Below are 17,473 nucleotides of genomic sequence, written 5' to 3' on the forward strand. Positions count from 1 at the left end.
TGGCTGGGAAGAGATTAACATCATGGGCAATCAAAAGGTTAATTGTGTTCCTAGGCAGTGCTCGTGCACTATGGGGGATGTACTTTTATTAAGGAAAGGCATAGGTCCTTCCCTACTGATAGAACGGCGATCTGCCTTGTTTAAATAGGCAGACTGCCATTCTGCCTGTGTACTGCACAATTGGTGGGTGCCGGTGGACACCAAGTCTGCGGTACCCACCGCTGGGCTTCCGCCAGTGGCACACGTGCAGACCCTAGACCCAGAAGTGTCAGTTAATGTACTAGGTACATGATCTGGTGCAGAGCAGCTGCCCTGCCGCAGTATATCTACAGTGGGTGGTCAGCAAGTGGTTAAAGAGTGTTCCTAGCTCAATGCACATGAGTGCTTGTTGCTCCATGCTTAGTTAAACTGTACTACCTGCATCCATCAAAAACTGACGCTATGCACTTCCTAGACCTAGTCTCATGGGCTGCTCAAAGTATTGGTTTTACTGGGGATAGAACCCAGGACCTTCTGCGTGTAAAGCAGATGTGATAACCATTACACTGAGGGATGTATTTATGAAAAAATGTGCGTAGCAATTCGCAAAGGGATATGGATGTACATCCATGCAATGGAAACAGAGCAAATGTTATTAGATTATTTCCTATTCTGGATGAATGTTTTTATTAGTTTAAAACAGAAAATACTGCATTTGGCCACTTGATGGCACTGAGTATCATATGAATTGATGATATTTAGAATGCCATCTTGTATCCGATTGCAGTATTTCCCATTTTAAGTAAATTAAAACTGTTGTCCAGCAAATATCCTAATAACAGCCCTCAACATCTCCACTCACCTGCTCGCATTTTGCTAGTGGAAAAAGCTTGAGGGTGAGTGTGGGGCTGCCTCGGGGGGCGAGTGCCATCGGCAGGCGGGGTTGAATGGGAGCCATTCTCCCAGGAACCTGGGGAAGGGAGAGGAAGAGGAAGAGGAGAACCGGCTGTGATTTTCACGCAGAGTGGGGATCTCCCGCTGTGACAGCTTTGATTTCATAGACAGCACACTAATTCAATGCCGGGACGTGTGGCGTCTATCATCTGCGAGTGCCAGGCAATTCAAATTAAGCTGTCACAGCGGGAGATCCCCACTCTGTGTGATGATCCGGCCGGCTCTCCTCCACAGCTCCTCTTTCTGATCCCTGTGTACCGATCAGGCTGCACTGATGGGCATTGATGGGCATTGATGAGGCTGCATTGATGGGCACGGATGAGGCTGCATTGATGGGCACTGATCAGGCAGCATTGATGGGCACTGATCAGGCAGCATTGATGGACACTGATGAGGCTGCATTGATGGGCATTGATGAGGCTGCATTGATGGGAACGGATGAGGCTGCATTGATGGGCACTGGTAAGGCTGCATTAATGGGCACTGATAGGCTGCATTGATGGGCACTGTTGAGGCTGCATTGATGGGCACTGATGAGGCTGCAACTGATGAGCACTGATGGGACGGCACTGATGGAGCTGCACTGATATGCTGCACCGATAGGCTGCACTGTTAAAGTTGTTGTTTATATTTATTTTTGTAAGTTAATTCTGCATAAAACATTTACTAGTGTCATTTCATGAGATAATTTATGAGGGCATGTTTAGGGGCGGAATTAGGGGCAGGGCAAAATAAGGTGTTGGGTGGGGCAACTGGTGACGAGTAACCCTTAAAGCCTGGCTAGTAGCTAAGGACTTGAAATTTTGAGCCCTGCTAATAAAATGTATTTATTGCCTTATCCACACAGAATGAATTTACATGCGCTTTCACTGGGCAAATTTCTACACAAATGTTTTTATAAATACAACCCCTTGTAACTGTTGCTGCTTTTGCCTTCTCTAGTGGGTTTCTCTTTTAAGAGAGAGGTGAACACAGGACCAAAATATAAATTATTAGTGTTCTGTAGCATGTAGTGCTCAAATGTGCAACACCTAATGGTTACCGTGTATAAGCATTCATGTCTTACTTTATATGAACCAAAGAACTGCGCTTTAGGATAAGTATATGGGTTCAGAGACTATGGTTGCTGCCTCCCTTATACAAAGTTCCTATACAGGTTCCTTGCCAGAATATTATAAGTAAAATTGTTTGGGTATATTGGCGCTACCTAAAAATGGTTATACTATGGGATAGCCTAAAGTATAGCACTCCCTACTAATGTTCATAGATCTTAGGTGTGCAATATGTATGAACCCCCTATTATAGTATGGGTGGTCCTACGATCAGTATGAATCCACTATTCATATGTTATGGAAATTTATGATAATTACCAAGTGTCGCACAGCTTACTGTGTCATACAGCCTTTGGGAAGGAAGCCAGAGGCTGCATACCATACTATGCATTTATTAATAACCATATATCTCTATGATGGTATATAGATATCGTGTTGTCCTAATTTAATTGTATGAACAACATTATATTGTATTGCATAGAACAAACCAGAATATAGCAGGTCCAACAATTAAAACTACAACATATATTGCAAACGTCCCATATATTGCTGTTAATATAATTTATTCAGGTTCCCACAGGTGACTTGTGTGCTCCAACAATTTGTCTGGTGACTCTTGTGCTCCCCCTTTGGTTGCTTACTCACCAACTCCCAGAACCCCACCAGGGGTATGGTGCTTTTGATATAATTTGCTGGGTCACTCCACTTGTTCCGTCTGTCAGATAGTCAGCTACCAAAATCCACACTGGGGTAATCCACCTGAAATGGGGGATGGGTCGCCTTGCTGCTGTGTTTTGTGTTGGATGTCTCCTATGCTTTCCAATCCTTGGAGGTATTGCTTCCCCTCAAATATTATAAAAAAGGAGAGCTTCCATAGCGTAATAATGTCTTACTTGTATACATGACTTTCAGAAGTATTTAGAATACAGTCCCTGGAATTCATAAAGACTGGTGCAGACTTTGTGCCTTAGGTGCCAAATTCATGTACCTGTCTTTTAGAACTCCCGTAAGACACTTTCGCAAAACCTGTCTGTGCCAGGGTCTCCCTCTGTATGCCAAAAAAGATATGGTCTTAATTAGCTCCATTTTTAAAAGATATGAATCTGTCGGTATGTTATCTTGAATTTGACGCAGGTGTTTTTTCCACAATATAAAGTGGCACATGTAAGGGGTAGGGTGATGGGGTGGTCATCATGTCCTCCATATTTTCCTCCTTGTTGTGCACCATGCAAAGGGTTCCATGAGTGGCCTACTCCAGGGTTGGTTCTTCTGGGCTACACTAGGCACTTTGTACAGGGTCGCTGTCTTACACACGGGGTACCTTTGCTTGAACAGACGAATTACATCTGATAAACTATCAGTGTAATGTACATCACCATTTTTACTTGTGCAATTAGGAGGGACAAACAGTGCCTTTTGCCCTCTCCACCTGTCCAGCGTATCTCTGCTACCTCAGTCCCAGTAGCCGTATGGGGTCCCGCCGTGCACCTAGTGCTGACTCCATGTGTGCACTTCACTTAACTCTTCCTCTTCTGTACCTGTGTACGGTTTGGGGACCTATGCGGTGCTAATCTGGGAGATGGACCTGCTCATGGAGGGACTGCCGACAACATCTCCCTCACTGCAAGAAGCTATCCCATCTGTCACATGTACACGCTTACGACAGGCTGCTAGAGAAACCTTTGCTACCCTTGGTAACCACTTGCTGGTACATAACACTGTATTAACTCATACCAGGAAGACAAGGCATAACTTTGCATGATCTTTTTCACAGGTAAAAGTTGGTAAAGTTGGCTGGCAATTCAGGGTCCTAAGGAAGAAATCGCTGAAGAGACAGATCTGGAGGACACTAAGACCTAGCACACACACACAGTAAGCCCACTGGGCTGAACGAAAAACAAAACTGAGCAGCTCACAAGGAGGTCTCTGTACTAACTATTCAATGTTAGTACAGCAATCTCCCTGCTGTGCTATTGTGTTCTGACAGGGGGACTACCCCTCCACCAGAACACACCGGTCAACACTCACAGCCGTCGGCTGAGAGCGCCTATCGGCTGCTGGTTTTCCAGCATGCTCATTCGACAGAACTTGGTTGTGAGATCGGCTTCTGTCAAACAAAGTACTGCACACACAGGCCAAATGTCGTCTGGTATTTTCGATATTCAACCCGTGTGTGCAGGACTTTAGGTGAACCAGGAGAACATTGGAAAGTGTACTAATGGCATACCAAGAAGTCAGAGCAAAACTTTGTATGAATTTTTCCTTAGTTAAAGTTGATAACATGTTAACAAGTCCCAGACTTGAAAGGACATTTGTGTCTGTTGAGTTGTCTCAGTCCGATCAAAAATCAGCTTATCTAAGAAGCAGTCTTATTTTTGGTGAAGCAAAGTATTTTCATCGATGAAATTACCACAATTTTAGTCAACTAAAACTAAAACAATTCAGATGACTAAAACACAACTACAACTAAAATGGCATTGTATCAAAAGACTTTGACTAGAATTATATCAAAAATTTGACTTCAAAATGAATACTGCACTACCACATAAGAATACATAGGGGGTCATCTACTAAGCTGCTAAAAGAAAAAGAAATTAAGAAAAAGGCCTTTCTTATTTTTTTTCTTACTATTTAATGTTGGTAATATATTCCGGTAATATGTGCGATGGCATTACAGCCAATTACAGTGGGTAATTGGGGCACCACCTCTGTTATCAGAAACATGCACACTGATGCTACCCAGCATTCAGGGGACAACAAGAGGTAACTTTTTGATACCCAGGAAAAAAGGAAGTGCTTGACTGACACCGCATTTAACCTTTAGGCTGGGTTCACACCTATGCGAATTGGATGTGGGTTTCTTCGCATCCAATTCGCATGACAGGAGAGTGTGACCGGCTCTCTATGGAACGGGTTCACATATCTCCGTTACGGCTGCAGAGCAGCTTGCACAGGAACACTGTGCGCCTTTGCCTCCGTTTCAGGGCTGAATTCAGGCAAAAATCCTTCCCTGACTCATCCCTGAAATGGAGAACAGGGACCCACCAGACCCCTGCTGGGAGCCGCATCTCTCGGAGGTGTGAACCCAGCCTCATATTTAGGTCTTCTACTAAGTGCCCTGGGTCTCCTTTTGAGATATGAAGATGACACATTCTATTCAGTATACACTGATTAGCCATACCGTTGTGATCGCCCACTTAATATTGAGTAGGCCCACCTTTTGCCACCAAAATAATCCCTTTTGCAGGCTCAGGTAAGTATTAAGGGATCTGCTGCACACATACAATGCAAATATAACTATAGGCAAAACTTTCTTTTTCATTTTGGATAGAGAAAGGGAGGGTTATAACCCCTGTCACATTTTTTTTTTCGCCATCTGAGTCCCATTGTGGAGATTCACCTTCACTTTTTATCCCATAGCCAAGCAGGAAGGGAGAGGAAATCCCTGAAAATTAAGGGAATTCCTTGGGGACCTTCAGGTCACCAGAATTAGTGTCCCCCATTGTAAGATTTACTATTACTTTTCTTTTACTTACACTGATAATGGTAAACCGGACAAATTTAGAGGGTGCACAGACCGCAAAAAAAAACAGGTGTTCTAATCCCTCCCCACTCTATCCAAAACTAAAAAAAAGTTTTGCCTTTAGTTATACTTTAAGATAAAAAAAACCTTCTGCCTTTGGAACCACTTTAACCAGTTGCCGACCGCCGCACACCGATATACGTCGGCACAATGGCAGTGGTGGGCAAATGGGCGTACCTACATGTCTCCTTTAAGAGCCGGGGATAGCAGGCGCGCGTGCACCTGCCACATACAGCGTGACCGTGCCTGCGGGACCGGTGGACTCGATGTCCGCCCGTCTCCCGGCGATCGTGTCACGGAGCCTCAGAACGGGGAAGTGCCTATGTGAACAAGGCATTTCCCAGTTCTGTCTAGTGTATGACAGAGATCACTGCTCTCTGTCATCGAGAGCAGTGATCGCTGTCATGTGACTTGAAGCCCATCCCCCCCACAGTAAGAATCACTACCTAGGACGAACTTAACCCCTTCATCGCCCCCTAGTGGTTAAACCCTTCCATGCCAGTGTCATTTACACAGTAATCAGTGCATTTTTTTATAGCACTGATCGCTGTATAAATGACAGTGGTCCCAAAATAGTGTCAAAATTGTCCGATGTGTCCACCATAATGTCGCAATCCCGATAAAAATCGCAGATCGCCACCATTACTAATAAAAAAAATAATAATAAAAATGCCATAAAACTATCCCCTATTTTGTAGACGCTATAACTTTGCACAAACCAATCAATATACACTTATTGCGATTTTTTTTTAATACCAAAAATATGTAGAAGAATACAAATCGACCTAAACTGAGGAAAAAAAAAATGTTATATATTTTTGGGGGATATTTATTATAGCAAAAAAGTACAAAATATTGTGTTTTTTTTCAAAATTGTCGCTCTTTTTTTGTTTATAGCGCAAAAAATAAAAACCACAGAGGTGATCAAATGCCACCAAAAGAAAGCTCTATTTTTGGGAAAAAAAGGATGTCAATTTTGTTTGGGTGCAACATCGGACGACCGCGCAATTGTCAGTTAAAGCGACGCAGTGCTGAATCGCAAAAAGTGCTCTGGTCAGGAAGGGGGTAAAATCTTCCTGGGCTGAAGCAGTTAAAGCGGTATTAAACCCCAAAAACAAAATTTAATATATTGCAGCTTACCAGTTTACCCAGTGATCAAACCATTTACCACTGACAGGAGTGGTTACAATGATCATCTTTTATTTCTTTATGTAAAACTTTTTTGCTAGTCCATTTATTTCTTCCCTCTTCCCTAAAAAAGCTTTAAAGGAGCAATAGGGAGGCTTATGATGTAAGAATCTAAGTTAAGCTTTTAACTGGAAAAATCAAGATTTGCATTTACAGTAAGTCCAGCTGCCTATATACCCGTGCTTAATGCTTCTGAATTTTTCATATTGTATGCTTAGTTTAAATTTCCAAAACCTGTGAAACGTTGACTTTAAGAACAAGGTTTTATTTAATCACCATGGAAACAGCAGTGATATGCATTAATCTTTAGTAATTAATGAGCTTTTCTTACTACACAAAACTGATGTAAGCAATGAACCAAAATAGTCTGACTTTGCATTTTCTTTATGTTTAATACAGGACGTGGACTGGAACATGAAGCTGCCATGTCTAGAAACATTAACAAGTTGATTGTAACACCTCCAGGCTATTCTGGGCAACCAAAAAGAGGGCACCTAATATTCGATGCCTGCTTTGAAAGTGGTAAGTGCTAAAGTATTCCATCAATTGAATCTGAATTGCAGTGTGTGCAATAAAAGAATGCCCAATATCCAAGGGGTAGCCATGAATTGACATTATCTCAACAGCACTGGATAGATACCGCTCTAGTTCAAACCTTGAAACGTGACTCTGAGATTTATTATGTTGTTTTATATTATATTGTATATCTTGTATGATATTGTATTTGTATATTGTATTGTGCAATGCTTAAAGCATTACTAAATGCTATTTTTTTTCATTAGAATAATAAACAAGCTGTACTTACCTGCTCTGTGCAATGGTATTGCACAGAACAGCCCCAGACTGATCCCCCGCTGGCACTGTCCGCTTCTCCTCTTCATTGTCTGTCCCAATAGCAAATGCGGCTCGGCCTAGCCCCCCGCTCCTCACTGTATTTGATTGACAGCAGCAGAAGCCAATGGCCTCTGCTTGTGGGGAGGTGCAGCGTGGTGCGGCGGCTGTAATTACACAGACTTCGGTTGCAGAGAACAGAAGCGGAGTTCCACTTGTTTTTCTGTTTATTAAAAGTCAGCAGCTACAAAGTGTAGCTGCTGACTTTTAATAAACAGACACTCACCTGTCCCACTGTCCAGTGATGCGGCCACCCCAGGCCTCACTACTTTCCCCCTCCTCTCCACGGCGCCATCATAGCAACTGTGGGTACCCGGCCGCAACAGCTTGCGGCTTCATGGCCGGGCGTGAGTCGTGCTGCGCTCTCCTAGTGGCCAGCCAATCTTCTGGGACCTGTGACGGGTCCCAGAAGATTGCAGAGAGGGAGGGGCCGCCTAGGGGGAGAGGAGGAGTCGCCTAGGCGGCCAGAAGATGGGAGAAGGAAGTGGGACAGGAAGTACCTGTAAAAACCAGGTACCCACTCCCCCTCCCCCCAAAAAATTCATGTCAAATGTGGCATGTAAGGGGCGAGGAGTACTTAAAGCGAAAGTTCCACTTTTGTCTGGAACTCTGCTTTAATGCAGAATCCAGTCACAACAACCCAGTGGGAAGGCACCCAACCGGGAACACTCACAGCCTATAAGAGCGGTCTGTGGTAGAGCAGGTCTCAGATGTGCCGACAACGTCTGTCTGGAGGGGCGGTATGGGGCCGGTCTGTACCCAAATGGGAAGGTTTCCAGGAAGGATGGTGTGTCCCTATCCTTTCCCTGATCGTCTGGAACCTCCCCCTGCCACTAATCACTGTCCCTGTCAGACTGGTTACCTGTCCCTACACTAGCCATATGCCAAGCCTGGAAACCATGGCCTTAAATAGACCTCACTTTCCTCAGGACTCCCTCTCCCCCTGCTATGCCGCTGCGTTTGAGCGTCCTCTGCAGCTACGCGTTTCACAGAAACGTCCACTTCTTCAGGACCAAGTAAACTATTTGAATCATTCAGTACACATAGCTTTGATTCTGAAGAAAGAAACATATAAAAAAATCATACAAAAAAGTCAACATATATTGAACACGTATACATATGAGAATCACAAAGAAAACTATCCCCACTATGGACAGGTAAAAATGGAGAGGAGAGGAGAAATGAAAAAAAAATATATAAATATATATATATATATATATATATATATATATATATATATATATATATATATATATATATAAATATATATATATATATATATATATATATATATATATACATACAGTGGGCCAGAAAAGTATTTAGTCAGCCACCAATTGTGCAAGTTCTCCCACTTAAAAAGATGAGAGAGGCCTGTAATTGTCATCATAGGTATACCTCAACTATGAGAGACAAAATGTGGAAACAAATCCAGACAATCACATTGTCTGATTTTTTAAATAATTTATTTGCAAATTATGGTGGAAAATAAGTGTTTTCCTGCGAACGGACCGAAAATTCACACGAACGTTAGAATGCCATTGATGTCTATGGGACTCAAATGTTCAAAATCAAAAGTGCTCATTTTAAAGGCTAATTTGCATGGTATTGTCCTAAAAAGAGTTTGGGGACCCGGGTCCTGCCCCAGGGGACATGTATCAATGCAAAAAAAAAGTTTTATAAACGTCCGTTTTTTTCGGGAGCAGTGATTTTAATGATGCTTAAAGTAAAAAAAAAAAAAAGTGAAATATTCCTTTAAATATCGTACCTGGGGGGTGTCTATAGTATGCCTGTAAAGTGGCACGTGTTTTTCCCGTGCTTAGAACAGTCCCTGCACAAAATGTCATTTTTAAAGGAAAAAAAGTAATTTAAAACTGCTTGCGGCTTTAATGTAATGTCGGGTCCTGGCAATATGGATGAAAATCAGTGAGACAAACGACATGGGTACCCCCCAGTCCATTACCAGGCCCTTTGGGTCTTGTATAGATATTAAGGGGAACCCCGCACCCAAATTAAAAAAGGAAAGGTGTGGGGCCCCCAGGCCCTATATACTCTGAACAGCAGTATACAGGCGGTGCAAACAAGACAGGGACTGTAGGTTTGTTGTTAAGTAGAATCTGTTTGTAATTTTGAACTGGTACATTTTTAACGTGTTTAGCTCCAGCCAAAAAATCTATTTTAAGCTTTTTGGAAAACATAGGGTAGGGTTATCACCCCTGTGACATTTGTTTTGCTGTCTGTGCTCCTCTTTAGAAGATTTAACCTCACTTTTTGTCCCAATGACAAATGTTTTTTGTAAAGATTTGGGGATTTTTGTGAAACAAGGATTGGTGCTAAAGCATCAGTGGAAAGGAGAAAAGTTTTTCCCATATTAACGCTTACAGGAGAGAATTTCCCTTCCTAGGGATAGATTTCATCTCACTTCCTGTTGTCTCCTTTCGTAGGAGTCATTTGTAAGTTGGATGTTTGAAAGTAGGGGCTGTGAAATATTAGATCAAGAATTCTAATTACATGTCCCTGTTGAACAGGGGCTAAAAAATTGGGCCTTAGGCACTGGTGCTGGTGCCACAACACTGGAACCCCTCACAGATGCTCTAGTTGGAGTGCAGGAACTAGCCCTGCTGCAAAGAATTGCATGAAAAATTGTAATTGCACACCCCTGTTAAACAGGGGCTGAAAAATTGGGCCTTAGGCACTGGTGCTGGTGCCACAACACTGCAACCCCTCACAGATACTCTAGTTGGAGCACAGGAACTAGCCCTGCTGCAAAAGAATTGCATGAAAAATTGTAATTACATGCCCCTCTTAAACAGGGGCTGAAAAATTGGGCCTTAGGCACTGGTGCTGGTGCCACAACACTGCAACCCCTCACAGATACTCTAGTTGGAGCGCAGGAACTAGCCCTGCTGCAAAGAATTGCATGAAAAATTGTAATTACACGCCCTTGTTAAACAGGGGCTGAAATATTGGGCCTTAGGCGCTGGTGCCACAACACTGCAACCCCTCACAGATACTCTAGTTGGAGTGCAGGAACTAGCCCTGCTGCAAAGAATTGCATGAAAAATTGTAATTACAAGCCCCTGTTAAACAGGGGCTGAAAAATTGGGCCTTAGGCACTGGCGGCGCCCAGAACCAAAAATGTTCTTACAAGCTATCATCATGATCATTGAGGAGAAAGAGGATAATTACTCAGTATAACGGGATAGTCACTCAGCATCAGCATAGGCAGTCTTTGAAGGGATCTGACATTTCAAAAAAATGTATTCGGTTACATCAGCATCAGGTGCTTGGTAGCTGGTGGTGATCCAAGACTGATTCATTTTTATGAAGGTCAGTCGATCGACCGAGTCGGTGGACAGACGCACCCTGTGATCGGTTACAAAGCCTCCAGCAGCACTGAATGTGCGTTCCGAAAGAACGCTGGATGCAGGACAGGCCAGTAGCTCAACTGCATACTGTGCAAGCTCTAGCCAGTGATCCATCCTCAAGACCCAGTAACCCAGAGGATTTTCGGTGGGAAAGGTGTCCAAGTCAGATCTTGCCCCTAGGTATTCCTGCACCATGTAAAACAGAAGCTGGCGATGGCTGCTGGAACCGATCATACCTTGGGGCTGCAGACTAAAAAATTGTCTGAACTCATAGGTCAGACGGCCACCTTCTCCACCGCTCCTTCTTTGACTGACCGAAGCCTCAGCAACACGTTATCCAGAAACAGGAGTTTGTAACCTCCCAGTCTCTGGGAACACGTTGCACAGACCTTTCTGCAAGGCCTCCCGAAGATGTTTCATCCTCTGCTCCCTCTGCGACGGCAAGATAAGGTCTGCAACCTTACCCTTGTAACGTGGAACAAGGAGGGTTGCCAGCCAGTATTGTTCCTTCTCTTTGATACCACGAATATGAGGATCCTTCTGCAGGCTTTGCAGGATCAGGGAGGCCATGCAGCGTAGGTTTGCTGAGGCATTCCGTCCGGAGTCCTCTGGGTCACTAAGGATGACATGATCCGCAGCCACCTCCTCCCAGCCACATACAAGTCCATGTGTTTCTTGGGACTGTAAATGATCCCTTAAAGACTGCTGCTGATGCTGAGTGCCAGGCTCCACCTCCATACTGACACAATCCTCCTCCTCCTTCTCCTCTTCCTGTGTGATTGGCGGGCACGCAGGAATGCTGTCTGGATAAAGGGGGCCTTGAGAGCTAAGGAAGTCCTGCTCTTCCTGCCTCTGTTCTACCTCAAGTGCCCTGTCCATTATTCCATGCAGCGTGTGCTCCAACAGGTGGACAAGGGGGACAGTGTCACTGATGCATGCACTGTCACTGCTCACCATCCTGGTGGCCTCAAATGGTGATAGGACAGTGCATGCATCCCTGATCATGGCCCACTGGCGTGGGGAAAAAAAAACAAGCTCCCCTGACCCTGTCCTGGTGCCATAGTCGCACAGGTGCTCATTGATGGCCCTCTGCTGCGTGTGCAGCCGCTGCAGCATGGCCAACGTTGAGTTCCACCTGGTGGGCATGTCACAGATTAGGCGGTTCTTGGGCAGGTTAAATTCCTTTTGGAGGTCTGCCAGCCGAGCACTGGCATTATATGACCGGCGGAAATGCACACAGACTTTCCTGGCCTGCCTCAGGGGCAGGTTCAGAGGTGGTTGACGCCACGCCAACTTAAGGCAGGAATGGTGGTTTGCGACAATGGCATCAACCTCTTCTCTGCCCTCCGACGGACAAATGACCCATGTGCCCTGTTTGGCTCACGTCCTTAACTTGGTGGTGCAGCGGTTCTTGGGCAGGTACCTGGGCTTACAGGAGGCAGCAAAATCAACTGCCTGCCTGTAGTATGAGAACACCACCAATCTTCTACAGGTAGCTTTAGATGAACACTATGCATAGGTCGCACTACACTAACTTGTAGCTTTACCTGAACACTGTGCAGAGGACGCGCTACAGCAACATTAAAATAATGTAATAATGTAGCTGCCTGCGGTAGTGATAGGATCAGGAAAACGCCACCAACCTTCTACAGGTAATAATAGATGAACCTTGCGAGCCACTTACGGATAAATGCCCAAAAAAAATCAAAATGGTGTATAACCAATCCTGTGTAACCAATCAGCTGCAAACACTCAATCACGTTTCATAATCGTGTAAGTGACAAATAGAAAAAAATGTGTCTGCGCTAGATAAAAATTATCGTTTCAATAATAAATACAAAATTAAATACGTAAAAAAATTGTTATAGCTATCCAATAAATCAAAAAATAACCATAAGTACATAAATTTGTAAAGTGCTCAGTGCTATATCAAACATGCAATAAAGGTGCTCAATCAGAGAATAGAATATCAAAAAATTCGATATAAGTGCTCAATCAAAAAATTGAATACAATATAAAAGGGAATATCTTCTTGTGAATCTAATAAAGTCCAAGATAGTGTGCATCCAAAGATGTAAAAGTGCCCAAAAACATTGTCCATATTCAGTGAAATCCACACATCTTTCCTTCTGAGGGTGTATCACCATAAAACGTGCTAAAGTGTCTTCCAGCGTTCCCCATAAGCATGTATGCTCACCTTCTTGCGTGTGACACAGTGGTTACACTCTGTCAAACCAAGCTTTGGAGACACTCCTGTGCTCTAATGGAAACCGCTGTGTAGATCTCCAATGCTCTCAATCAAGGTTATATATGCAAAAAGAAAAGAGACTCCATAGTGCAACATTGCATGATGTAATAAAACGTTTTATTGAAAAAAGACTAACTTCCCTTGTGGGGGTACTCACATATTGTGGGTGCGTTAGTGCACCATCCTAAACAGATTAAAAACGGCCGATCTCGTGGTATGGCGTGCGGTGCGATGTGTCATACGAACTCTCCCTCTCTCTCTCTCTCTCTGCTGACAGCTCCGTCCAGGCCCCTCCCCTACGCGTGTTCGGCACCGGGATCACGTGCCTTCATCAGGGGGAATCTAATTGGACGGACGCTCTATGGTAAATATATAGCTCCGGCGGCCATTTTGCCTAAGACCACAGACAGCATTATCAATAGGCTACAGCTGTGTCCATAGCGGCCATTTTCCCATAGATTGTAGACCATCACAGCGGCCATTTTCCCTTAGATCATGAACATAATCACTGTTAGGCTATTATGGCAGCCATTTTCCTTTGGACTTTAAACCAGCTGAGCAACGGAGTATATACAATAATGGTAACCGGATCATATAATCGACAGTGGGGATTGTCCAGGCATTAAAAAGCCTAATGATATAATTTAAAATCTACCAAAAAGGTGTAAAATCTTCATGAAAGTAAATTAAATCCAGGACGGAGCAGTCAAGCACAGAGAGCACCGCCATGCACCTCACACGCAAAGACAGCCCCAGTCATCACAACCAATTTACAAATAGAGTATCCCACCTAACAAATCCATTAAAATATACACATACAATACTATAATTTAATATAATCTAATAAAGCAATCTCAATAAATAAGTAGGAAAAATAATTATTGAAAAAATAAATGAATAAAATTGAAAATAAAATAAGTAAAAATAAGTAAAAAATATATATATAAATATAATGTACCATTAAAATAATCTAAAAACAGTAACCACTAAAATCACTGCAGGGAAGCGACCATAATATTAAATACCGAGAGGAATGAGCGGATGTAGAAATGCCATAATCTTAAGAAATCAATGCTCTACTTAGCCCAACAACTGATCTTTAAATACCAATCAAAAAGGGGAACCAACATCTTAATAAAGTATGTCGGCGGAACAAATATCAATAATTACTTAAAAAGCATCTCAGATCGAACTCTCTATTCAATCCCCCAGGAACCAAAGATCCAAGCTGGTGTATCCACCAGGATTCTCTTTTACTTATCTCTCTAATGAAATTTGAACCCCTCCAGTGGCGTTTAGGCGCCTCTATCCCCCAAAATGTCATACCAACGGTACTTTGATTATGTATCCTCTTAAAGTGCACATATAGGTTGTGCTTATCGGACCCATTATGTATGTGTCTCACATGCTCTTCCATGCGGTCCTTTAGAGCCCTTGTGGTGCGCCCCACATACACCAAATCGCATGGGCATTTCAAAGCATAGACCACCCCTACTGTATCACACGATATAAAGCCCCTAATCTTATAGGCTAAACCATTCCTAGGATTCGAAAATTCCTTCATCCTTCTAGTATTATCCGGGATCCTCCTGCAGTTGTAGCACCTGCCACAGCTATAGAATCCCTCTAGATCCAAGAACATTTTGGGTTTAGAAGGGGGTGGATCTACAACATTATGTACTAGCCTGTCCCGCAAATTAGGAGCTCTCTTGAAGACAAATTTAGGTTTATCAGGAAGCACATCCTTAAGATGAGCATCCTGCTTCAACACGCTCCAATACTTACATATAATTTTCCTTACTTCATGGCTTTGTATAGAATAATCTAGAACTACGTTGATACCCTCATGTTTATCATTATCAGTTGCCCTAATATCATCTTTTAATAGGTCCTCCCTACTCATACGTCCAACTTTGTTCTTTTCTTTCTCCAAAAACTCCTTCTGGTATCCCTTCTCTAAGAACATAGTACTCAACCTATCTGACTGGGTGTCATAATCCACCGCCCTTGTGCAATTCCTCCGCATCCTTGTATATTGTCCTCTTGGGATATTACTCAACCAAGGTTTGTGATGACAACTTGTAATCGGAATGTACGAATTGCGATCCGTGGATTTAAAGAAGGATTTGGTAATGAAACCCTCGTTGGTATTGAAGATTTCCAGATCCAGAAAGTGTATACATTCTGTGCTAACATTCCAAGTGAGAGAGATATTACGATCATTGACATTCATGGAGTCCAATAACCTCATGAGTCCCTCCATATCCCCTCTCCAAACAATTAAAAGATCATCAATGAATCTCCTGTATAATAGAATGTCCCCATTATCACCACTTAAATTCTCCTCCTCCTCCCATTTAGCCATATAAAGGTTCGCCACACTAGGGGCGAACTTAGCGCCCATCGCGACACCTTTCTTCTGTAGATATATTTTATTGTCATACCAGAAAAAATTGTTTCGTAAACAAAAGTCTAAACACTTCAGAAGAAAAATCGTAAAACCCTCATCAATTGAGTCTTCCCTATCCAAGGCCCATTTAACAGCATTTAGGGCGCCCTCGTGGTCAATGTTGGTGTACAATGAGGCTACGTCTCCTGTTGCCATAATCATATTCTCATGTATAGTACACCCACCCAGAAGCTGTAAAGCGTGCTTGGTGTCCTTAAGATAGGCGCTGGTCTTCTTCACTAAGGGTTGCAGATGGATATCTATGTACTCTCCCAATCTGGAGGTTAGAGATTCAATACCACTTACTATCGGTCTACCGGGTGGATTCAAACTATCTTTGTGGATCTTGGGTAAGTAGTATATTACAGGCATTTTACTGACCATAGGGACTAAATACTTGGCTTCATGTTTGTTTAAATAACCTTCATCACTTCCATATTTAATAATACATTCTAATGTTTTCTTACAAGATTTGGAGGGGTTACCATTAAGTGGCTGATAAGTATCCGTGTCGCTCAGTATTCTCCCCATCTCATCCTTATAATGCTGTAGTGAGAGGACAACGACACCCCCCCCTTTGTCCGCTGGTCTAACCACTATGTCCTTTCTTTTTCCCAGTAAGTCCATTCCTCTCTTTAAATCTTTATGTTCATACACCTTCTTAACCGGTAATTGTTCCAGTTCTGTGGTAATCAATTTCTTGAATAAGTCAACATATTTATTGTTGGATATATAGGGATTGAACACAGAGTTGTTTCTTAAGTTGGTAAATCCATGGTTAGTAATAGTCCTTTCAACAGGGTTAAGGGCATAATATTTTTTAATATTAAGTTTTCTGATCAATTTCTGTACACCAACATAGGTGTCAAACTTATTAAGACCTTTCTTCGGGGCATACTTAATTCCCTTATCTAAAACCAGTATTTCCTCTCTTGATAATTCTACTCCGCTCAAATTATAAATTCCCTGCCCTAATCTTCCCGCCTTCTTTTTCTGTTGTATTCTTCGTCCAGCTCTCCCTCCTCTCTTCCTGGATTTCGTGTTTCTCGGGTGGGCCCTCCCCTGATCCCCCCTAAAAAAGACTCATCCAGAAAGTGTTCATTATCACTCAAAGGCTGAAAGCTGTTGGCAACAGGTACTCCATACTGGTCCTGTTGGGGTTTTTCATATCTAACTCTCTGCGGTTTAGGAGAATAGTAAACTCCACCATGAAGATTTTACACCTTTTTGGTAGATTTTAAATTATATCATTAGGCTTTTTAATGCCTGGACAATCCCCACTGTCGATTATATGATCCGGTTACCATTATTGTATATACTCCGTTGCTCAGCTGGTTTAAAGTCCAAAGGAAAATGGCTGCCATAATAGCCTAACAGTGATTATGTTCATGATCTAAGGGAAAATGGCCGCTGTGATGGTCTACAATCTATGGGAAAATGGCCGCTATGGACACAGCTGTAGCCTATTGATAATGCTGTCTGTGGTCTTAGGCAAAATGGCCGCCGGAGCTATATATTTACCATAGAGCGTCCGTCCAATTAGATTCCCCCTGATGAAGGCACGTGATCCCGGTGCCGAACACGCGTAGGGGAGGGGCCTGGACGGAGCTGTCAGCAGAGAGAGAGAGAGAGAGGGAGAGTTCGTATGACACACCGCACCGCACGCCATACCACGAGATCGGCCGTTTTTAATCTGTTTAGGATGGTGCACTAACGCACCCACAATATGTGAGTACCCCCACAAGGGAAGTTAGTCTTTTT

General features: G+C 43.1%; 1 protein-coding gene across 3 annotated transcripts in view; it reads left to right on the forward strand.

Moving 5' to 3' along the window:
- AGBL4 (AGBL carboxypeptidase 4) overlaps nucleotides 1-17,473 on the forward strand; it is a 3,151,866-nt gene that overhangs the window by 209,003 nt on the left and 2,925,390 nt on the right. For all 3 annotated transcript variants that reach the window (XM_073593575.1, XM_073593577.1, XM_073593576.1), the window contains one exon: nucleotides 7,156-7,278. In XM_073593575.1, the coding sequence (XP_073449676.1) occupies nucleotides 7,156-7,278 (123 nt within the window). The remainder of the gene's footprint in view (nucleotides 1-7,155; nucleotides 7,279-17,473) is intronic.

The sequence above is a fragment of the Aquarana catesbeiana genome, linkage group LG07 (genome assembly GCF_042186555.1).
Source record: "Aquarana catesbeiana isolate 2022-GZ linkage group LG07, ASM4218655v1, whole genome shotgun sequence".
NCBI classification, from domain to species: domain Eukaryota; kingdom Metazoa; phylum Chordata; class Amphibia; order Anura; family Ranidae; genus Aquarana; species Aquarana catesbeiana.